Raw genomic sequence first — 24,536 nt, forward strand, 5'->3', positions numbered from 1 at the left:
GTGCTGGGAATTGAGCCCAGGTCTTCTGAAAGAGCAGTCAGCGCTCTTAACCGCTGAGCCATCTCTCCAGCCAAGAAGCCATTTTTAGCCACAGCCTCACAGCAGCATTGTGGCCACACCTGTTCTGACAGTACCTGGCCCCAAACTCCTTGGGCTCTTTCCAAGGTAGAGCCCAGTCCAGTGCCCTGCGTGGAACCCATAACTTGGGTTGAACCTGGTTTATTTCTAGGACCAAGTCTCACCCAACAACTAGGAAAGTGGCTGCACTTGGAGTTAGACCTTTGCAGGTGTTAATTAACCCACACTGCTTGTAGCCAGACTTCGTGACAAAGACCTGGAGCAATCTAAAAGCAGGGCAGATGGATTTCGGCCCTAGAGCCCGCAGCGGAGCAGCATGGGGACGAAGGGACAGCAGAGGCTCACCTGTTACAGGGTGAAATGTGCTCCTCCACAGGCCACGCTTTAGACACTTGGTTCCCAGCTGGGAGCACTAGCTGGGAAGATTCTGAGAGTGGGGTGCAGAGCCTAAGCAGAAGCAGGGGTAAGCCCGGTTCCTGCCTCACTCTCTGCTTCTTAGGCCACCATGATATGAACCTTTGCCTGCCCCCCACTCCTTTGCTTTCCCCACCGCCATGGACTGAACGAAACCAGGAGCCAGACCCAATCTTCCCTTCCTATATGTCAAGCTCTGTGGTCTGGAAAGTGGCGAAAAGACGAGGTAGGGCGGACTCTTCAAAGTTACACAACCAGTGACCTACTGCTCCAGATGCCCCCCAACACGCACTCCTGCACGCGCACACGCACGCACACGCACTTTTATTCCAGTTCCAAATCCACCAATGAACTAACTCACTGATGAAGGCAGAGCCCTCAGGGACCCTGCCATTTCCCCAAAGCCCCACCTCTTGCATCAGGAACCAGGCTTTCAATGCATGAGTATTTTAGAGTTCACATCCAAAAGGGCTCTAATGCCCTTACAGGAACAGGGAAATTCTGAGACACAGAGAAAAGCCACTGCAGAGAGAGTAAGAGACTAGTGTGCCTCGGCTCCAGCCAGGAAACGCCGGAGATCCCTGGAAGCCAGCAGAAACCACGAGGCAGGAAAGACTCTGACTCCTGGATCTGACGTCTTCATTTTGGCTGCTCTAAGTCACTCCCATAGCAGGGCCACACCCCCACATCCATCCTATCCCCTTCAGATGCCTTTCCTTCTTCCACTGAGGCAACAGTGTGTGGCACTAGTGAGCCATTCAGAGGCCCCACACTCCGTTTTGGCAACAGCTTGGGAGAGAGATGACCTCTGTCTCCTCCTCCCGCAGCCCACTGAGACTGTGGCCAGTATCTCTAAATCCGCCTTGGAAATGTCAGTGCTAAAATTAAACCACTGCTGTGTGGAAACCATGACAACCAGGGGAGGGGTGTGCCGGCTCCCTCCACTCAACAGAGAAAACCTAAAGGACTAAGACGTGGTCCCACCAAGCACCCAAAGACAAAGACAGGAAGGACCCTTGAGCCTATTGCAGGGGTGTGAGCAGGGCTGAGTCATACTAGCTCCAGCACAGACAGGTCAGAAGATCCTTGGGACTCAGCAGGTGCCCAGAGAACAAGGAGAGGGTGTGAGTTCCCACGTGGGCACAGTCAGAAACAATACTACAAACCCCAGAAGTGGGCAGGGGTAGGAGAACCATCCACAGCAAGAAAAGGTTCTAAGGGTGTTCTAGGCTCTACAGCAGAAGGGGAAAGAGCCAACAACCTCTCCCAGACACCCAACCTCATACATGCTTGGGGCAGGGAAATGACCAAAGACTCCATGTGTGGCCCACAGACCAGCACCCACAACGTCAACAAGACAGTCTGACACAGGAAGGTGGGAAAGAAAGGGAGTGTTAAGTTGGGAGCACAGCCCCATCTCCTCGCATCCATCCCAGCCACCAGGCCTGAGAGCTATATTGGTCTGGACTCCAAAACCCAGCATGCCAGGTCCTGACCCCTCCCTGGGAGGGTCAGGACCACTCCCACAGGGTATTTAAGTGAAATCCCAAAGGAGAAATGAGTGGTCTCTTTCCTCTCCCGCCAGTGGTTGTGTTCACAGCCTCCCGGTTCCCTCTCGGGGCCACCCATGAGTGGAGGAATCCATTAAACCTGGATATTTCTTAATTTGGTTTGTTGTGATTTGGCTTGATTGGGATTTTTGCATGGGTAGAGAGCTGGCATTAGGAAAAATTCCTAACAGGGAGCAGGGTGAGGCTGGGACTAGAGACCAGCCACAACCCCAGAGGCTCCAAATGAGAAACATTCTGACCCCATCCAGAGCCAGGTCACCAGGGCTAGACTTCCTGAAGGGCTCTAGCAGGCCAGAGCATGGCCAATGCAGGAACTAACATTTCAAACATGGCACCCACAGGTTTTGCATTTTGCCCTTCTCCCCCAATTCCCTCTGCCTTGCTAAAAACCATTAGATTACATTCCTAAAGCTGGCTATTTATTTGGCCACTTCCTCCACCTGAGGATGGCTACCAAGGTCCAGCTATCAAAGTGTTGAAGTCCAGTAATCAAAAGCCCCCTTGTGACGACCCTAATTAACATCCCAGTCAAAAATTAACCAACTCATCCTAACACAGGGGCTCCCTTTTCCCTTCCTAAACCGCCATTTTCCTGTGGGTCACGTCTGTCTCTGCTCTATCCAGAGGCAGTCCTTTGTTCCTCTGGGGCAAATATCTCTCCCCTTACCCCTTGTTTGTTTTCCCTTCTCCCTCATTCTCTGTCTCCCTTCTTTGTCTCTTATTCCCTGACCTCTGTCCCTCTAGGGCAAGTCAATCTCCTTTGTGCTGAGAAGTTGGTCTTTGGGTGTCTTGTGTTGACTTCCCGTCCTCTCCCTATCTCAGCTTTGGGTGCCACCTAATGTCTAGGGTGAGTGTTAAGTTGGGAGCATAGCCCCCAGCCCTCAGACTTGAGAGTTGTATTGGTCTGGATTCCAAATCCCAGGATGCCAGGGCAGGGAGGGGGGTCAGGACCACTCCCACAGAGTATTTAAGTGAACTCCCAAAAGAGGATCATGTGGTCCCTTTTCCTTCCTCCTGGTTCCCCCTCGGGGCCACCCACCCAAGAGCAAGAATCCCATTAAACCTGGATATTTCTTAATTTGGCTTGTTTTGATTTGGCTTGATTGGAATTTTTGCGTTGGCAGAGAGCTCACATTAGGAAAAATTCCTAACAGTGAGTAGACACAAGACCAGGGTATTCCTGATGGCCTCCTTGGCTACACGAGGCCACCCAGGCTGCCTGGCACAGGAGCTACATCCAAGTGTTCCCCACATACTCAATCTAGCACTGGATAGAGCTGTGATGAACAGTACCTGCTGGGCTAGGAAACCATGAAACTAGAACTCCCCAGACTAGGACTCAGAAGGGGTCAAGAAAGCCTGATGTGGGAGTGTCATATATCAATCTGTTGATTTCATTGGTTAAGCAATAAAGAAACTGCTTGGCCCTCATAGGTTAAAACATAGGTGGGAGGAGTAAACAGAACAGAATGCTGGGAGGAACAGGAAGTGAGCTCAGACTCAACAGCTCTGCTCTCTGGAGCAGAGATGCCATGCTCCGCTCTCCTGGGTAGACGCACGCAATGAAGCTCTGACCCAGGATGGACGTAGGCTAGAATCTCCCTGGTAAGCCACCTCGTGGGCTACACAGATTATAAGAAATGGGCTAGTCCAGGTGCGAGAATTAGCCTAGAAGAGGCTAGATAGAAATGGGCCAAGCAGTGTTTAAATGAATACAGTTTGTGTGTTATTATTTCGGGCATAAGCTAGCAGGCGGCCGGGGTGCTGGGGACGCAGCCCCGCCGCCCCTATTACAACAGAATGGCGCCCAACGTGGGGCTCAAACCCACGACCCTGAGATTAAGAGTCTCATGCTCTACCGACTGAGCTAGCTGGGCTATGCGCTTGAGTTGGGGGCAAAATAGCCTGACGTTGGGCGCCAAAATGTAACGGCGTAAACGAATGTAGACAGATTGTAAAATATATATATACAGCTTTAATAGACTTACAGAACCACCGGTCCAGCGGAGACCAGGAAAGCAGAAGCAGTGGCTGGGAGGATGCTCGCCAAATTTATAGGCGAACATTAGCCTGAGGCGAACACGCCCCCTAAGGGGCGGGACTTATCCCTACAAAAGCCCTCATGGAAGACACCTTTAGTCCAAGCATTCAGGAGGCAGAAGTAGGCAGATCTCTGTGAGTTCGAGACCAGCCTGATCTACATAGCGAGTCCAAGCCATTCAAAGCTATAAAGTGAGACTCTGTCTCAAAAACAAAAACAGGATATGAAGGTAATTTGGCTGTGACATTTGTCACCCATCACCATGGCTTCTTCATTGCTTCACGTGCATCCGCCCCAAAGCTGTGCACTCAGTGCTCTCGATGGAAGAGGACGACCTTCCCTGTATATAGGAGGGCCTATCTTCAGTCAAGGGTATATGAGTAGCTACACTCCCCTGCTACAACCTCCAAACAAGCTCAGAGAAGAAGAAAAATGATGGTGCATACCTTTAATCCCACCTAGCATTTGGGAGACAGAGGCAGGTGGATCTCTATGAGTTTTGAGGCCAGCCTGGTCTACAAAGTGAGTTCCAGGAAGGTTACACAGAAAAAAAAACCTGTCTCGGAAAAATAAAATAAAATAACAAAAAGGGGAGGGGGATAAGAAGAGGAGGAAGCAAGGATAATGGTAGTTAGAGCCACTCATCCTTAGAAGCAGTCAAGGTCTGCCTGGACCAGCCCCATCTCAACAAACCACTGACCAGACCAGTCTTCAGGGACTATGGTGCTAACTTCCTGAACTGCTTAATCTAAACAGGAAGAGGCTGTAGCAACCAAAGCCAGTTGTCATGGAAATTGTTTTACTGATCATTACAGAAGAAGCAACTGATGGAGGAAGGTCATTGGCTAATAAAGGAACTGCCCTGGCCCATTTTATTGGTTAGAAGATAGGTGGGAGGAGAAAACAGAACAGAATACTGGGAGGAAGAGGAAGTGAGCTCAGAGAGTCTCGACAGCTCTGCTCTCCGGAGCAGACGCCTCAGCAGAGACGCCATGCCCTGCTCCCTGGCAGACACACACAATGAAGCTCCGACCCAGGATGGACTAGGCTAGAATCTCCCCGGTAAGCGCACCTTGGGGTGCTACATACAGATGATTAGAAATGGGCTAAATTAATATGTGAGAATTAGCCTAGAAGAGAATGGGCCAAGCAGTGTTTAAATGAATACAGTTTGTGTGTAATTATTTCAGGGCATAAGCTAGCCGGGCAGGCGGCTGGGGTGTTGGGGACGCAGCCCCGCCGCCGCCCTTATTACTTCAAGCAACTCTGCAGCCCTTTCTGGCAACTACACTAGGGGAGCGAAAGCAGGTGTCCCCACCCAGTAGTACTCAGGATGCAGTCCGGAGGCTCTGCCCTCCCCAGCCCTGCTCAAACAAGAAGAGCCGCAGCCGGAAGCTATTGCCAGCCATCTAGACTTGCCGAAAGGCTGATGGGAAAGGAGACTGCCTGATCTAAGCCTGCATCCCACTGAATCTCAGATCTGACTCTAGCAACAGGGCCTAAGGGCAGCTGGAAGGGGACAGATGTCTAGCCCCAGCCCTCACATGATCATGGGAACTGTCTGGGCCTCACAGTCTGCTCCTACCACTTCTCAGACAGGACAGCTCTAGAGCTACCAGCTACCCCGAGGGTCCCCAGTGCCTCCCACCATGGCCAGTTCTTCTCATCACGCCCACTTCCCACCACTGGTTAGCAAAGTCAATAGCCACAGTGGCCAGGGACAAGTACAGTGGCTGATCCCTGGGAGGGATCAGACCTCACACGACTCCATGAACCTCCAGGCAGAACTGAAATGGAAACTAAGCTACAGGCTAACAGGCTCATGCAACGGACACAGCCAACTGTAGACTACTCGGTGTCCTTCCAGAAAGAGCATCTTGACCTGGCCCAGGTCTTGCATCTGTTGTCACAGGGATTGAGGCCAAAGAGCCCAGCAGACAAAAAGCAGCAGCCAGGCCTGCTCTAGCAGACAGCCCCACCAAAGGACCTGCTTCCAGCTTCCGCTCCTGACAGGCCAGCCCTGGGGGACTTCCTAACTAGGTGACTATCTGATAAAAGCAACCAAGGCAAATTATTACAGGTACCTCTAAGAGCTAGCCTTCCTGAAGGAGGGCAGTAACCCTGTCCCCTGATCACCACAAGAGCTAGGCCCCAAAGAGAGGGTGTGCAGCCCTGCCCCTGGGACTCCCTGGCCCTCCCTCCCTGGTCTGACAGCCTAGGGCTAGTGCACACCTAGAAGCTGGGGACAGATGATCCTAAACAAGTTTCCCCCAACTACACCAAACTTCTCCCCTGAGGGAAGCCAGGGGCCACAGCCCTCAGAGCTCTAAGTCGGAGACCAACTCTGAGGAACCCTCAGGGCCTTCCCCCACCCACACAGCCTGCCAGGGGCCCTCCCTGGGATGCAGAACCTGGGTCTTTGATTACCCAGGGGCATTTTATCCTAAGGGGAAATGCCTTCATTTGCAGAGAGCACCATGGACAGGCCTGAGAGGTGCCAGACCTGACTGTAGCCTATCCAGGCAAAGCACCATGGTCATGTCAGATGTGAGTAAGTCACACGACAAGACAGGACCAAGCGCATCTCTCCCATCTTTGCCCCATGCCTTGTACACTAGGCAAGATGGGGTTCCCTGAGCCAGGCAAAGATCTCCTGGCCAGGATAGGCATTCCTCACCCCCACTCCCTCTCCTGGACCAAGAGACAGAAGAGTATTGCTTCAGAAAGACCCGGGACCAGGCATCACGCCTGCAAGCAGCGGACACCACAAGGCTCCAGAGCCTTGCGGTTCTGGTCCATTTCTTACCTTCAAGTCAGAAGAAAGCACCCCAAGGACACCAAAGCATCCTAGGACCCAGGGTTGGACACCACAGCCCCAACCACCCGGGTATCAAGGCAGGTCTCAACATACTTCTCCTACTTGGGGAACCCCAGTTCCTCCCAGGTCCTCCCAGGTCCTAACTCACTGTTTGACCTTGTCCCTGAGGCAGGCCTGGGTGACTCCCTTTCTGTGGACTTGAAGAGACAAGGCTCGCTGCAGTAGGAGCATGTTCTTCCGTCTCTGCTCCCTCTAGAAGCTGCAGCCAAAAGCAAGTAGGGGAGCAGCCCTGGCACCCAGTGCTGTGCCCTTTGGACTTGTCTCCTCCCTCCAGGCAGGCATTGCTTCCTCCCTAAGCAACCCCCGCTTCTCCCATACCTGGCCCCAGATATATCAAGCACACTACCCACCCCAAGCAGTAAGGCACCTACTAGGCCTCCAGAGTAATGGTAACTGAGCATGACAGAGGATGACAGCCCAGGGTTCAGCCACATGAATGAATAATTCCAAAAAAGAACAGTCAGAGCTAATGCTTCTGCCTACTAAGTTAACCAGAAGTCACCTATGTGACAAAACCAGATGTCTGGGAGCATTTACAGCGGCACCCCTCATACACCAAAAGAAGGAAACAACCCTCATGTCCATCACTCCTAAGTCCATAAATGGAGCATCATTTGACCATAAAGAGGATTGGTGGGGAGATCAAGAGATGTCTCAGAGGATCTGAGCTTGTATTCTCAGCATCCTATAAAAGCCAGGCTCAATAGTGTAATCCCAGAGCTGGGAGGTGCAGGCAGGAAGACCTCAAGGCATTTGCAGAACACGCCAGTCTAGCCAAATCAGGAAGTTCCAGTGGAGAGGTAGACCCTGTCCAACAAAACAACAAGAAGCCAGTGGAGAAAAATGGAGGGAAACACCTCACAGGGACTTGGGGCTCCACACACCTGCACAGACATGCACACACATATGCACACACCACACATACACACGAACAAGAATAAACAAATTAACTTTTTAAAAAGGACTGAGGGGCCTACACAACAACGGTATCAAAAGCAGAGAGAGTGGTGGTCCAGCCTGTGCACTCAGAGAGCTGAGGCAGGAAAGCTGTGACTGAGGCTGACGGCTACACTGTGAGTCTTTCTCTGAGAAGTAAAAGGCTGTGGACTCAGTACTAAACACTCATCCTGCACCCATGAGGCCCTGGGTTAGAGTAGAAGAAGGCAGACGGTAGACTGACGGCTGCCAGGGCCTGGGCGGGGGAACGGAGCACCGTGTAGAGCACAGGTACCGTTCTGTGGCTGATCAAAGGGCCCAGGAACACAGATTGGGCAATATCTGGGTTCACTAAACATCCAGGGACCGCATGTATAGCCTAAGGGGTAAACTTTGTGGTTTGCAAGTTTTATTTCAAGAAGTTATAAATAGCCAAACGGATATGGGAAATAACATGGACATAGGCCGGCCGTGAGAGCAATGCTCTGGGAGGACCCTCCAAAAGCACCCTTGACCCAGAAAGGCACGCCCAAGACTTAGCAAAAACACACAGCTGCCAGGCATGGTGGCATATGACTGTTATTCCAACATTCAGGAGGCAGAGGCAGGCAGATCTCTGTGAATTCAAGGCCAGCCTCGTCTACACAGCAAGTTCCAAGCCAGTCAGGGCTACATAGAAGGGCCTGTCTCAAAAGAAAGACCCACTCCGCTAGCTGGTAATGCCGCTCCTACACTAACAGACAGCTGGGGGCCTAGGAACAGGCAACACCCACACCTCCCTTTGTGTTTGGTGTTTTTCCAGGGAATATAGACCACCACCTTCTGCAGCTTTCAACAGCATGGAAAAGCATTCTTTCCAAAGAGAGTAGGTGACCTCACCAAGCACCAAGTTCTAGAGTCACAGAGAAGTGGGTACAGAGCCAGCCAGGCACCTGAAACTCAAAAGAACAATAGGCCAACTTACAGAGGGCCTCAGCAGGCTTTCAGGACGTGACACACCCACATCCCCTAGACAGAGGGCATGTTCCTTCCCTCTACAGCCCAACCGTCAGGCCAGAGGAAGCTGGATCCAGACTTCAAAAAGTTATCTCAAAAAAGTTGAATGTGAGTGTGTGTGTGTGTGTGTGTGTGTGTGCGTGTGTGCATGCATGCATGCATTGTGTGTGTGATTGTGTGAGTGTGCATGTCTGAGTGTGTATGCGCACGTGTGCGTGTGTGCATGCATGCGTGCATTGTGTGTGAGTGTGCATGTGCACGCATGTGTGCATGTGTATTGCGTGAGTGTGTGCGTGTGTGTGTGTGAACTGTTTGTGGGAAGGAAGGAAGAGAACAGAAGGGTGGGGACAGAAAGATGATGGGTATGCAAATGTCAACAAAAGACAATGACACAGTGTATTAAATGTCATATGGATGGGCTAGTGTTGGCTCAGAGATTAAGGCACTTATTGCTCTCCCAAAGGACCCAGGTTCGGTTCCCAGCATCCGCATGATGTCTTACAACTGTCTGGAACTCCAGTCCCAGGGGATCTGACTCCCTCTTCTCAACTCCACAGATACCAGACATGCACATGGTACACAGACATATATATAAACCAAGAAGGAAAAGGAAGAACTAATAATAAAACCTGTTATTCATTATCCTAACTAAATAAAATGATCTCTTAGAGCCTGTGCTTCAGGCTTCCTGCCCACGGTGGCATAACTCTTTTGCTCTGCCCTCCTGGCAACAATGGGCTAATACCTCTGAACCTGTGTCCTTGAGCCTCCAGAAAACCCTGTCTCAACAAGAAAGAAGTAGAAAGAACACACACACACTGACACCAGAAAGAAGCCACTTTTGACACAGTCACCAGGCCCTTGCAAGCGTGACCAGTTTCCCCAGTACTTTTCCACCCAGTGAAGCGTGGGCTCAGTTCTGAATCTGAGTTCCAAGACAAACACTAGCAGATGCGAGATCACCATGTGGACAGCACAGCTAATTATCAAACTGAAAGCTGAGTGCAAGGTGGCAGGAAGTCACAGACTCATCAAGCTAACCCAGAAAATTCCAACTACTGCTTGAAGGGTAAGGAAAACAGTGAGGAAACTGAAGACTTGGAAAATGGAACTACAGCCTGAGACGATCACCTCTCTGCACCTTCTTACAGCCGTCCAAAGAGGGGAACACCCAACACCAGGATTGGAATCGTCAACATCATTGTCTCATCCCCAGCTACTCTGGGACACTTAAGCAAAGAAGTAAAAACCTCAGTAGTATGACCCAAAGATGGAGATGAGCCCTGAAGCTTACAGAACGAGTAAGTCTTTGTGGGAAACTTCACTGAACCTGGCACTAAGGATCCCAGGCACTCACATTTAATTCTTCTGTCTTTGCAGAGATATCTGAATGTATTCACTTGCTCTAAGCATGTACAGAAATAAGCTTAGGGCCAGCAAGGCTGTGGGGAGTAGAGGGAATACTGAGGGACTGTATAAGGAGCAGATACAGTCCAGATAGCATGTGTATTATTCAAGGACTAATGCTGAGCACACCAGCCTACATCCACCTGCAGCGTGCCTACAATCACCCACAAGCACCAGTGAGGCCTGTGGTCAAGTATTCACATCATCTTCTATACAACAGCCTAAGCCCCCTAAGAATCCGTTCATCTGTCACTTGATGGGACATTCACACTGCAGTGCCACCCAGTCACAGAGAGGGACAAATACAGACAGAAAGCCACATGAATGAAGTCCAGCCCCTGCACATGATAGGGATGTGTGTGTGCGCGCGCCTACCACATGTATGCAGGTATCTGTGAAGGCCAAAAGAGGGCAGGAGTTTCAGGTGGTTGCCAGGTGTCCCATGTGGGTTCTGGGAACCAAACCTGGATCCTCTCAAAGAGCAGTAGGGTTCTTAACTGCTGAGCCCCATGCTCTTGGTTATTGAGACAGTCCTCACTGTGTAGTTCAGGCTAGTTCTGAATTTGCGACACTGCTGCCTGTGCCTCGGATTAGATATACATCACCAAAGTATTGCTCAAACTCCATTTTTATAAAATTCTAGGGAAATGAAAACCACAAGACAGAAAGCCAGTCAGCAGGTGCCTGAAGTTGGGAAGGCAAGAGGTGGTGTCTCAGTCAGTGTTCTGTTGCTGTGAAGAGCACCATGACCACAGCAACTCTTAGAAAAGAAAGCTGCTTGCTTAACAGTTTCAGAGGCTTAGCCTACTATTGCCCTGGCAGGAAGTGTGGCAGCACACAGGCAGACAAGGAGCTAGAGAAGCACCATGACAGTTCTACATCTGCATCCAAGGGCAGCAGGAAGAGAGAGGTGAACCACTGGAAACCCCAAAGCCCACCCTCAGTGACACACTTCCTCCAACAAGGCCACACCTTCTAATCCCTCTCAAGTATCGCCACTCCCAATGACTATGCTTTCAAATATATGAGCCCATGGGGGTTATGCCTACTCAAACCACCACAGGCGGGGAGAAATAAAACTTAACAGGAGGAAACTCCCAAGGGCGATGGCCTGTCCCTTATCATGACCATGGCCTAGCTTTGCAGGCATGTATGCATATAGGTCAAAGTTGAGCAAATACATTAAGTGGGTTGAACTACACAAATTATGCCTCCATAAAGTAGTTTGAACGAGTGCCAACTCCACCCGCACTGTCCCTTTACAGGAGCCTATACTCTTTACAGCTGCCTTTGGTTTCGGATTGACACGCTGACCCTGGGTGCACTCTCAGAGCTCAGTCCATTTCAGTAAGTACAATTATGGGATGGAGACTGAGACTTGGTCCCATCCCAAGCCCTCTGTGCCTCGTGACCCCCAGGAAGGACATCACTGAGAACACTGCAGCCTTGCACTAACAGACACCATGCTGGCACACGGCCCCCAGAAGAGCTGGACATAGTACCCATACCTGCAATCCTGGCAACTGGGAAGCACAGGCAGGACGATCGAAGTCAGACTGGTCTACAAAGCAAATTCCAGGCAAGCCAGGGCTACTTGGGGAGAGCGGTCCCAGGTGGGGGGATATTTATACTTACATGTCTACAATTATGAGGATACTTATATATCTACAGGGATGCACCATGGGCAAGGCAGCAGGCTGGAGTGCCCCAAACAATCCCAAATATGAAGCTACCACCATCTCACTTTGAGTATCGAATATGAGGTCACCCCTGTCTCACTCTGAGTGTCAAGGGACACACAGAGAGGTGGCCTGTGGAGAAAAACTGACACCCGCCAACAGGTACCTCCACTAGAGGGAGAACCCAAAAGACTGTGTGGTAGATGGCTACCCAACCCTTCTTCCTTGCTTCCCAGGTGTTTGTGGACACTGAAGACACGGCCCACCCAGGGCATGAGCACACCGCTCTTTCACTCCGCTCAGTGACTGGCTCAGGAATGGAGGCTGCAGCGTAAGTTTGTGACACCAACACCACAGAAGGCTACGCCCTATCCTGAGGCCATCCACTAGTGACTGGAATGACCACAGCGACAAGACTTTTCTATTGAAGTTACAGTTAACTGTTCTACCTCCTGGAAATCTGCGATAAGTCTTACAGATTTAAAAAAAATAGATAAAAATAAATAAACAAATTAATAAGAAGCCGGGCCTGGAGCACCTTTACACCCAATATTCACAAAGCAGAGGAGGCCTGTGCAGGGTAGGGTCTGAATACACAATGAGACACTGTCTCAAGAGAAGAGAACGGACACACGAGCTAGAGGACCAGCTAGGTGACATGGCATGATCGTGGTTTGTCCCCCTAAAAACAACAGAAAATAACAAGTGTGCTGGTTTGGGGCTGGAACCTGGCGTACTCTGTAGAAAATTAGAACTAGAGCCAATTACCCTATCATCTGGTGAACCATTTCTGGGAGTATGTCCAGTTGGAACAATCAAAAGAGCTATCCCAATGGGTCATGCTCACAGCAGCATTATGTCATAGTCAGCACAGGGGACCTGCCCACAAGCCACCATCAGGCATATAAACAGGAAGCATGTGCTGTCCACATGAGGAACATTACCCTGCCTTTAAAAGGGAAGAAAGAGGCCGAGGACACAGCACCGTGGGCAGAGTCCTCGCCTGTCGGCACACAGACCAGGAGCAAAGCCATGAGAGCCAATTCTGGGTGCTGAGAGAGCACTCCAAGAGATCAAGAGTCTCGTGACCTCAGTTTCTTCAAACAGGGAACTGTTCTTTGAATGTGTTTTCACACTCTCCCAGGTGGAGTGGACAGGAGTGAGTTCACTTCAGAGTACACATCATTGCTTGCTGTTGTCATTCAGTTAAAGGTTTAACCTGTCCTTCCCATGGCTCTATGGAAAAACACATTTTTGCCAAGAGTGGCTAGTCTTTGTGATTGTATACAGCTTGAACTCAGGACACTTTTACTCATGTGACCCTCAATCCTCGAGTATAAACTGTCGGAGGCTCTGAATAAAGCAGGCAATCGCATGAGGCTTTAGCCCACCTCATCTCTCTGCTTCATTCTCCTAGGTCCCACCACCTCTAGAGAGGTGACACTTGCCCACAAAGCTTTGATTCTAAGCCCTGCATAAACCAGGCACCAAGTCTGACAACCGTAGACATGGTTCAGTGGGTAAGGAACACTGGTTGTTTTTACAGAGGACCCACATTCCATTCCCAGCACCCACACGGCAGCTCAAGCAGTCGGCAACTCCAGTGCTAGGGGATGGGACACCTTCTTCTGGCCTCCTAGGGCACTGCATACACATGGTGCACAAATACACACGCAGGCAAAACACCCATACACATAAATCAAATGGAAAATCTCAAGGTGGGCTGGGTTACATGAGACCATATATCACATACATACATTCATACAAACAAACTAAAGGGAAGAAAGGAAGGAAGGAAATCCCAACACATCCAACCACGCGAATGAGCAAGGCCCTGTACTAATGAATACACTATCACGAGACCTGTACAACTCACCTGGAGCCCCAGAGCAGTCAGATTCAGAAAGTTCTACCTTCGCTACCATAGAAGGGGGGCTGCCAGAGACTGGGGAAGACTGATGGGGACAGTTTGATGGGGCTGGACTAGTTTCTCGGGAGACAATGTGGTATGGATAGAACTAAACAGCACTGAACCCCACACTCTGAAACAGTTAAGTTCATAAATGTGATCTTACCTGAACTTTAACAAATTTTGGCAGCTAGGAAAAATATCTGAGAAGGAAAATTGTATTAGAATATATAAAGAACTTTTATGAACTCAACTAATAAAAAACAAGCCTACCAGAAAGCAGGCCAAGATCAGATGTGGTGGTACACACCTGCAACCCCAGCTACTCAGGAAGTGGAGGCAGAAAGGTCAGAGTTCACGGCCAGCTTCAACTAAAATCGAGTCTGAGGCTAGTCTTGATGTCAGACTCTGAAGTCAAAAGACAGCTGAATGCAGCGCACGCCTCAGACGGAGCTCTGTGACTTCAAGGCTGGCCAGGTCCACAGAACTCATTCCTGGACAACCCAGCTAAATAGTGACATCTTCTCTCAAAGGGTGGGGAGGAGTCGGAGGAAGTGTGGTAAAGAGCTGGCTCATTGGTTAAAAATGCTTGCTGCTCTCCCAGAGGACCCAAGTTCAGTTCCCAGCACCCACAAGGCAGTCACATCCTCCTTTAACTGCAGCTCCAAAACACCCACGTAGGGTTAAGCCCAGCCTTAGGGGGCATGTTCGCCTCGGGGTAATGTTTACCTATAAATCTGCCGGGTGTGCGCCCAGCCTCCTCTTCTGCTTCCTGTTTCTCTGGGGGGGGGGGGGGGGGGACCGTGGTACTGTAAGTCTATTTCTACATTAAAGTTGTATATATTTTTTACAATCTGCCTGCATTCATTTTACGTAGGTACACTTGGCGCCCAGTGAGGCTTTGCGGATACCCGCCCCGAATCAGAGCCTCCTCGGGGCGACCGCTGGGAGACAGCGGCAACCCCCCTCCAGAGGCCTCCCTCTGCGCGCAGATTGTACCCTCTCAGCACTGCTCCTTGCCGGTTCGCTTCTGCCGACTATGGCGGCAGAAGCAGCTGAGATTCTGAGCGACTCGATTTTTCCTGGCACCTGCTAGAAAGTCGCCAAACTGGACGGGAGACTTAGCCCAGAAGTTTGGAATCGGCCAAGTCTGTGCGCCCTGCCCTGCCCAACAGTGGTACAAGCGCCTCTGTAACAGCGTGATCAGTACAGAGTGGGTCCCCTCCCTGCGGGTGGCTTAGTTCTGCCAGGCTTCCTGGCCTCCCCCCCCCCCCCCCCCAAGTGCTATTTATCAGTCTGGTGTCTGCTCCAATTTTCAGTTTTGAGTCAATTCTTTCAGATTTAGGCCACGTGGACTCAAGTGGACTCTTTCGCCACCACTGGCAGGAACCGGTCATTGCAGGTAAAAATTTTTTTTTTTTTTTTTATAAATAAAATGTCTGAAAACGTTACAATTCGAGACTTTAAGAGCCTTTTTGAGTGTACCACGTGGGAGATTTTACAAGAGGTGTCTATCACCCCACATCTATGGATCTTTCTGGGATTTGTAGTTTTCCTTGGTACTATGTGGCTTGATACTAGAAATATGATAAAGTCTTTAGAAGACGAATCCAGGATTCTTAAGGCAGAGGTTGAACGTTTTAAAAACTATTGAGAATGACAACAATCTTCTCAAGAATCAATTTGAAGTTCTCCAGGAAAAGAACAGATCTTTGTTTAACATGACTCGGTTAACTGAGCAAAATTTAGAAAAGGTACAGGCTGATGTTAAGGAGAAATTCATTACTATGGAAGAAGGAACATTACGATTTGGATCGTAAGCTTCATCAGTCCCTTTCTGTAGGAACTGAAACATTAACTGAGAGAATCAAAACTGCTGAATGTGACAATCGAATTTTGTCTAAAGCTTATGACGGATTGGTGGAAAGATTGTCAATACAAGAAGGCACAGTTTAAGCCATAAAAATTATGTCCAAAGATGAGAAGTTATCTCTAATGGACAAACTTCATACTTTAGAATCCTCAATGAAGGCTTTGGAACATAATTCTGGACAGGAGATTCAGACATGGCCGAAGGCAATGGTGAACAGAATTGAAAAGATTGAGGAATTTCTAAATTCTGATGAAGAAGAGCAAAGGGTAGAAAGGCAAATTTTAACTACATCTGTGGGTAAATCCCTCCGGGACAATTTCCACAAAGCTCTACCTACAGCTCTACCTGCTTTTCCAGTAATAACAGAGAAGGTGATTGGTTCCAGAAACCCTAGGGTCATCAAGGAAGATACATGGGAGCCTGTCTGTATGAATGATCTCAAAGAAATTAAACAGGCTGTCATGACTTTTGGGATGCATGCCTCTTTTGTTAAAGAGATGCTAAAATCTTGGACCACAACAAGCAGAGCAACCACCTCGGACTGGCTGCAGCTGAGCTCTGCGGTACTTGAGAGTGGACCGCAATTGAAATGGAAATGCTTATTCAGGCAAGAGGCTAGACTCTTAGAACAGCAGGAAAAAGCGAAGGGAATTGACATTTCCCTAAATAAAATTCTAGGTGAAGGGCTCTTTTCCGACCCTCAGGAACAAGCTAATTTGGATGAAAACACACTCTCCATGTGTACTACAGCAGCCTTAAGGGCTTGGGACAGGGTACAAGACCCAGGACAGAGAATGGAATCATTTGTCAGAGTTAAACAGGGTCAGAGAGAACCCTTTAGTGGCATTTTTACAAAGACTAACTAATGCTGTACAAATAGGGATACCTGACCCAGAAGCAAGACGTATAATGATTGAGTCTTTGGCTTATGAAAATGCAAATGTGGAATGCAAAAAGATTTTGGGCCCTTTAAAGCTCAGATCAGCGCCCTTGGAAGAATGGGTCCTGCATACACTGAATGTTGATATATTTGACTATGGCACTGAAGCATGGGTAGAAGAAGCAATTTCCAATGGTAAAAGGAGACACCAGAATACCAAATGTCTTAATTGTGGCAAAAATGGGTCATATGAAAAGGAATTGTAGACAATGGATTTTCAGAAATAATAATAATAATGCATCTTTCAGAAATAATAATAATGCATCTTCTAGAAATAACAGAAATAGGAGGACTCAGCCTTCAGGTTTATGTAGAAGATGTGGATATTGTTCTGATACATCTACCATATTACAACTATCCAAAAAGCAAGAGACTTAACTTCATAAAGAGAACTTCTTGGATCCTTCCTCAAATCGTCCGTGATGCTCCAATAAATGGAGCCAATAAATCAGGGAAGGCAGGTTACAAATCAGAAGACTTGGGTAAGGTGGAACAAAGTCCTTATGATTCTGTCCAGAAGGCAGAATTATATGCCATTCTTATGGTGCTAAAGGATTTTAAAGAACCTATTAATATAGTTACTGATTCACAATACACAGAAAGAGTTATTTTACATATTGAAACTGCTGAATTTATACCTGATGATACAGAACTAACCTCATTGTTTCTCCAGGTTCAAGATTTGATCAGGAACAGGCTTTGCCCTATGTACATAACACACATCTGATCCCATATGGGTCTGCCAGGTCCTCTAGCACAAGGTAATGCAGAAATTGATCAATTATTGATTGGTAGTGTGCTGCAAGCCTCTGAATTTCATAAAAAACATCATGTTAATAGCAAAGGTTTGAAGAAAGAGTTTTCTATTACATGGCAACAAGCTAAGGAGATTGTAAAGAAATGCCCTACTTGCTCTTTCTATAACTAAACGCCACTGCCTGCAGGGGCTAATCCAAAGGGCACCCAAAGGAATGAAATCTGGCAGATGGATGTGTTCCACTTTGCAGAATTTGGCAAATTAAAATATGTTCATCACACCATTGACACTTATTCAGGCTTTCAGTGGGCAACTGCTTTAAGTTCAGAAAAAGCTGATTCAGTAATCACTCATTTATTAGAAGTCATGGCTTCATGGGTATACCTACACAAATAAAGACAGATAATAGTCCTGCTTATGTTTCTAGGAAAATGAAACGGTTTTTTGACTATTACAATATCAAGCATGTTACAGGTATACTATACAATCCTACAGGTCAAGCAGTCATGGAAAGATCAAATCGAACTATAAAGGATATGTTGAACAAACAGAAAGGGGTGGAAAACACCCCCAGAAATAGGTTACATAATGCTTTGTTAATCTTGAATTTTCTCAACGCAATGAGAAGGGAATGACAGCTGCAGAAAGACAATGGATAATGGAAAAGTCTACTGAACTAAATCAACCAGTTTATTTCAAGGATGTGCTGACCTCACAATGGAAGCCAGGAGATGTGCTGCGTTGGGGAAGGGGTTTTGCTCTTGTCTCCACAGGTGAGGAAAAATTGTGGATACCGTCAAAATTAATAAAGGTTCGGTTTGAAGAAGAGAAGCCCCGTGGAAAAGATAAATAACAATTCATTCACAAGAATGGCGAACATATTGATGGTAAGAAATACATATAGGTTGGGGCAGGGTTCTTTTCTTATCTCCACAGGAAAATATTCATCTTCAAAGAATTTAAGGGACCCTGAATATTTAATTACTGATGGATGGACATATTCTGTAAGTATCAAATTTATATATATGTCTTATTAAACATTTCTTCATAAATATGTAGAGCTGGTTTTGGAGTTGGACTATGGCTTAGTCCCTCTTCAATCCCAAGCCTGTTGATAAGAGATATTTCAGAGTTTCTGTCTCAGGTCAGGAGCCATGAAATGGGACAGAATAAGAATAATTATATACTTGATAAACTTTCTTTGCCTTTCCTCATATCTGTGTCTTTCTTTATATGTCAGTATATGTCTTTGTTGATAATGTTTAAACTTCCCATAACAAGCAACAAATTTTCCTACAGTAATCTTTGAAGTTTCCAGGACGAAGACGGGGCCCGACAACATCAACTCAATATGGTTTTTATGACATCATGAATTTTTTTTTTAAGCGCTAATATTAGACCTGTTTTTTGGTACCAACTGCACGAGACAATTTTGAATGGTGCACATTTTTGACAACACTCTGGCCGGACCTTCTCAAAACTAGCTCAGAGACTAGTTACAATTTTCTTAGGTCAAAGGTTAATTTGGGAATTTTACCATCATTTGCTTTCACAGGAGCCCCTAAGGAGAACGTCACCCCCATGTCAGCTAGAAGCAATCTTAGAGGACGACATCCCCTCTCCCAACAGAGTTTGCCCTCAGGCTTAGGGACATCCTTTATTTTTTTTATTCTTTTTTTTTTTTTTTTTTTTTTTGGTTTTTCGAGACAGGGTTTCTCTGTGGTTTTGGAGCCTGTCCTGGAACTAGCTCTGTAGACCAGGCTGGTCTCGAACTCACAGAGATCCGTCTGCCTCTACCTCCCAAGTGCTGGGATTAAAGGCGTGCGCCACCACCGCCTGGCTCTAGGGACATCTTTTAGTGGTTGGTTCAGGGTTGAGGGGATGGGGAGATATTTTATGGAATTAGGGGTATTTTCATAAAAAAAAGGGGGGGAGGATTAACTGGTTTGATGGGATGATTGGTATTTGTGAATTACTGTTTTTAGAAAATTCTATTGGTACTGTTTCCTGTATATTGATATATTGAATATTGAATGTGAGTGTTCCTACCTCTATTTTTGTATAAGAGTATGCTTATAACTTTGTCTATATTGTACTGATACATCTACCATATTACAATGTACATTTCTACCTCTGATACTATTTATATAATAACATTGTTTACATTTGATATGTAATGACATTGTTTACAGTTGAAGATCATTGTCTTCATATATTGCACAGTTGGATAGGTATTGAGAATTATACGTTTATCATATTTATTTTTAGGTTAATCAGGTCTTTTAGATACATAGAGATTATATTTATAGATAGTATAATCTTCAGCCTCTTCGAAGAGCTGTAGAAAATGGTCTTTAATCTAACCTAGAATTCTGTGCCAACGAGACACAATTACTCCTGGCAACGCCACTCTACTCCCGAAAGAACGTTGAGCACCAAAGACACTCCACTGGGAGCTTGTCTTCTTGGCAGAACTGGCCTTTGGGTTAAGAAAAGCCCATACCTCAACTTCTGACAAAGATACAGAATATCCCTAAGTGGATGAAACAGGATTGTCTTATCCTGCCAAGACAGGGTAGGATAGTTCTAAGAAAGTTCCTTACCTTTAATAATGGTATGTCAGTTATGTTAGGCCTTAGCCAAAGTTGGTTGACTCAACATTGCAAACAAGACTTTGGGTGATTGCCCAGGTAGTCAGTTGTCTCTGTCAATTGTTGCACATTTTGAATATCTCTCGTTTGTTAAGTAATATTTATTCCCTTCTCAGATCTTTGACGGAGTTGAAGATTATATAATTGTAGTTACTCTCTACATTATTTAGACTCCTTGAGATAGAATGTCTAGCAAAACTTTTGTTCTCAATATTGTTTGTTATATTTATTATTTGTTATTATTGTATATAGTTGTATGTGGTTTAGTTCTGTCTTATTTAGACAAAAGGGGGTTAAGCCCAGCCTTAGGGGGCATGTTCACCTCGGGGTAATATTTACCTATAAATCTGCCGGGTGTGCCCACCCTCCTCTTCTGCTTCCTGTTTCTCCGCGGAACCGTGGTACTGTAAGTCTATTTCTACATTAAAGCTGTATATATTTTTTACAATCTGCCTGCATTCATTTTACATCGGTACAGACCCAACACCCTCTTCTGGCCTCTGGGGGCAGCTACACACATAATATACATACATTAAAAAATAATAAATCCTTAAAAAGAAAAAGAAGCCAAGTGTAGTGGCACACAGCTTTAATCCCAGCACTTGGGCGCAGAGGCAGGCAGATCTCTGTGAGTTTGAGGCCAGCACGGTGTACAGAGCTAGTTTCAGGACAGTCCGGGCTACAAAATACATTGTTAGGAAAAACAAAAAGACAAAAAAAAAGCCAAACAAACAAAAAAAGCAAGTCCCAGCTAGGGCTGTTACAGAAAAACCCTGTCTTGGAATAAAAAAGCAAAGAGAAACCTGAGTCATCCAGCGAGTGCTTATCAGACCTGCAGTGGGGCAGTACTACACACCCACCAACAAACAAGTGCTGGCCAGGATGTGGGGACACTAGCCCTCCCACAGGCCAGGAGAGGTTGATGAAGCCGGGTCCTGTGGAAGTCACCCTGCATGCCCCAAAGGCTGACTTGGTGACCAGGTGGTTCTGATTCTACTCCCAGAGGTGTGAGCTGTTTCTGCACACACCACCTCTGTTGACAAATCAGGTGACATTTCCACTCCTTCAACTCAGTGCCCCTATGCCACCAACTCCACAGGCCCAAGGCTCTGTCAGTCTCCCCAGAGACCAGCTGCTTCAGACATGAGACACAAGCCCATTCGTCACTGTCACCTAAATCAGTCTTCCCACAAGCCCCTCCTCCATCTGCTATCTCAGAGACTTCTAACAGGCTCATTACCCAAGCCAAGACTGCAGGCACTGGGTACTCCTGCTGGGATCCTGGCACTGGGCGGGCAGGTGCAGAAGAGGAGAGCTGGGAGACAGCCTGGATTATATCCTAAGGCTTTAGCTCAAAATTACACAAATAATAAAAGACACAACCAGGACCAGCCAGATTGATGGGGTGGTTGCCAATGGGACGCTCGGAAATAAATGCTAACCTCAGCATCAGGAGCTTTAAAGGGGTTTCATGACTGATCAAGTCACTGGTCACTCAAACTGAGACCCTCCTCTACCCCGGGAGTAGCAAGTAATGGGATGGAGCCAAAAGTTCAAACCCTCCAGTCCTTCCCACAGTCTTTCAAGAGGCCAACCCCCCAGTCACCTCATTAGCATACAAAGACATTCCCTGTACTCCCTGGAGTCTGAAGAGCTGGGGGAACACCTTATTGTCCCTTGCGAAACTGAGGCAACTGATGGTGACATAGCTCAGAGAAGGTGCTAAAGCCACAAGGTTGTGAACTTTTTTTTCAAGAGTATACCTCTTTTTTTTTTTTTTAAAAAAAAAAAAACTATTTTATGTGCATTGGTATGAAGGTGTCAGATTCCCTGGAACTGGAATTACAGACAGGTGTGAGCTTCCATGTGGGTGCTGGGAATTGAACCCGGGTCCATCTGAAAGAGCAGTCAGTGCTCGCTCTAAACCACTGAGCCATCTCTCCAGCGCCCAGGTTGTAAACTTTAATGGGTAAAATGTACAGACGTGAATTACATCTCAATAAAGTTTCTGCAAAGCTCAGGCGAAATAAAAGCCCATTCATTCATCCGGGACCAAACAGGGCGTGTGCGGAAGTTGCCACCTGGAACAGCAGCTTGGAAGAGGGCCTGGGCGGGCACAGCTGCTGGTTCTTAGGATGTGGTGATTTCCAACCACACCCAAAGGAATTCATGACTAGGAAGGGCCCAGCTTCCTACAGCCTGGAGCTGCGAAGCCTAGAGTCCAGGAGCCACTAGTCCCCAAAAGAACAGCACTACAGGTCTCAAATGATGGCTACCTAGTGACAAGAGGCCGTTCACCAACCCTCATTTGAAGAAGTCACAGCACACCCTCGGTGTTTTATGACCTGAGGCCCTGAGCAGAGTCCTGAGGGAACAGAATTTCGCCAGTCATCCTACCTTCTCGTGGCAATGAGGTAATCATCAGAGTTTTGGAGATATGCTCTGGTTCCGACAGCCCTCATGGAAGCCCAGCGTCTTCTTTCCCTGAGCCCCAAACACCCCTGGTCTGTCACCAGGCTCCAGGAGGCTACCTGTCTCGCCACCTCCCAGAGGCGCAGAGTCCTGGAAAGCAGCTTCATCCTGTGGAGTGGGACAAACAAACTCCTCCCTCTAGGCCAAAGGCTTAGCTGCCGTGTCCACCAGCCAGCACCCAGCTTAGCAAAGGGGCCTCCTCAAGGGAATCTGACTGGCTCCTCTTTCTACCACTAGGAGGTAAACAAATGACTGCTGAGCAGGCAGGCAAGCTGGTGGGCCTGTTCCTGCGGCCCAGTGATGCAAGCAGCTCACACGGAAGTGAAGAGATTTAAGTCACTCAGCCTGGCCTTACCTCTCTGAGGGAGGAAATGGGGAGGAGAGACAAAGGCACCGCCTGCTGCCAATTGACAGAGCTCCCTCTAGGACCCCCATCTCCAAGAACTTGAAGCTAAGCTTCACCCTGCTTGGCTATGCCAAGTTGAAGCACAGGTCCCACCTGGGCCAAAAGATCCTCAGCAAGGCTGGGCTGCCAAGTAGGGCAGAGGTCCTGGCTCAGCATGAAGGCAGAGGAAGTTTGGGAGGACAAGAAAGGGCTGCAGTGGGACGGACCACAGAGGAAAACACAGGGCTGGACTCCGCCCACCCTCACATCCCAGGGACTGAGGCTCCAGAGCTGACTCTCTATCCTGGAAAGAACCAGAGGCTCAGAGTCCCCTGTCCCCACCCTGTAGCTCCAAAACAAAAAGTCAGTTCGGCCGCCTCCAGGCCACCTCTGGTTTTCTCTCCACTCCCAGCATGCTCCAGTGCCAAGTTATCTTGCAGCAAATCCCAGCATGGAGTGGCATCCAGGGATACTTCAGCATCCTCTCTAAAACACCACAGACAATGGGGCATCTCAAACCCACCACAGGCAAGACGGCATTTGTTCTTCCATTTGCTGGGAGCTTAGGAAGCAGAGGAAGAGGCTCACTTGAGCCCAGAATTTCAGGGTAACCTGGGCAACACAGTGAAGCCTCACATGTGGTGCGGTATGGTTTTTAAAGACAGAGTAGAGTCTTACTATGTCTCCCTGGCTCACCTAGACTCACCTATGTAAGCCAGGTTGGCCTCACACCCATAAAGATGCCCAAGGCTTCCTCTGCCTCCAGGTGCTGGGATTAGAGTCATGCACTACCAGGCCTGGCTTTCCATTTTAAAATAAGTAAACACATGAATAAATAAATAAATACACCTAGAACATATAATAAAAATCCCTCAGCCTCATCAAACACCAAATGACTGTTTCCATGCCCTAGATTACATCCCAATGCCTAGGAAACCTGCATTTGTAAACCACATCCACAAACAGCTAAAATCACGAATGTTCACAGAAGCCAGTTTGGCACCCACCCAGGTGACACTCACAGGCACTATGCTAAGTATGATGTCCTCCCCAGGCAACCGCAGAACAAGCCCCTGGGTACCAGTCGCTAAGGAAGGAAATAACTGCCCCTCCCTATCAGATGTGATGAAGATACCTTGGGTCACAGTCAGATGGTCGCACACGGGCACACACACCTGCAATGTGGTGAGTGTGTAATCTCAGACGTGAGGTGGAAGCAGGAGGATCAGGAGTTCAAGGCCATCCTCCACCACGTGGCAAATTTGAAAATAGCCTGGGCTATGTGAGACTTCACTTTAAAAGAAAACAAACTTCGGTGAAATGAACATTTAACGCAGCTGCATTTCAGACAGAATGGTTTATGGAGCATGTGCCGTTTTAATTGCATCTATATGTTAAAAAGGCTTTCACAAAAGCAAAGCTCAATATAGAACTACAACTTGGTGGGGAAGCACTCAGGTGCCAGGGACAAGGCCCTAAGCTTCATTTCCCTGCAGAAAGACAAAACATTTTATAAATATTTAAAATAAATATTTTTTAACAGCAAAAG

General features: G+C 47.7%; 1 protein-coding gene across 3 annotated transcripts in view; it reads right to left on the reverse strand.

Annotated features, from left to right (window-relative positions):
* Positions 1-24,536, reverse strand: part of Acot7 (acyl-CoA thioesterase 7) — a 99,085-nt gene that overhangs the window by 67,112 nt on the left and 7,437 nt on the right. The window contains exon 1 of one of the 3 annotated variants that reach the window (XM_041651615.1): positions 22,528-22,853. The exons of 1 other annotated variant lie outside the window; for it this stretch is intronic. In XM_041651615.1, the coding sequence (XP_041507549.1) occupies positions 22,528-22,709 (182 nt within the window). In that variant the 5' untranslated portion in view covers positions 22,710-22,853. Of the gene's footprint in view, positions 1-7,070; positions 7,186-22,527; positions 22,854-24,536 lie in introns of those variants that run through there. One more of the 3 variants, XM_041651617.1, reaches the window with a different exon arrangement.

This window comes from Microtus oregoni, unplaced genomic scaffold (assembly GCF_018167655.1).
Source record: "Microtus oregoni isolate MIOR12 unplaced genomic scaffold, Mior012 000005F_ref0000423, whole genome shotgun sequence".
Lineage (NCBI taxonomy): Eukaryota > Metazoa > Chordata > Mammalia > Rodentia > Cricetidae > Microtus > Microtus oregoni.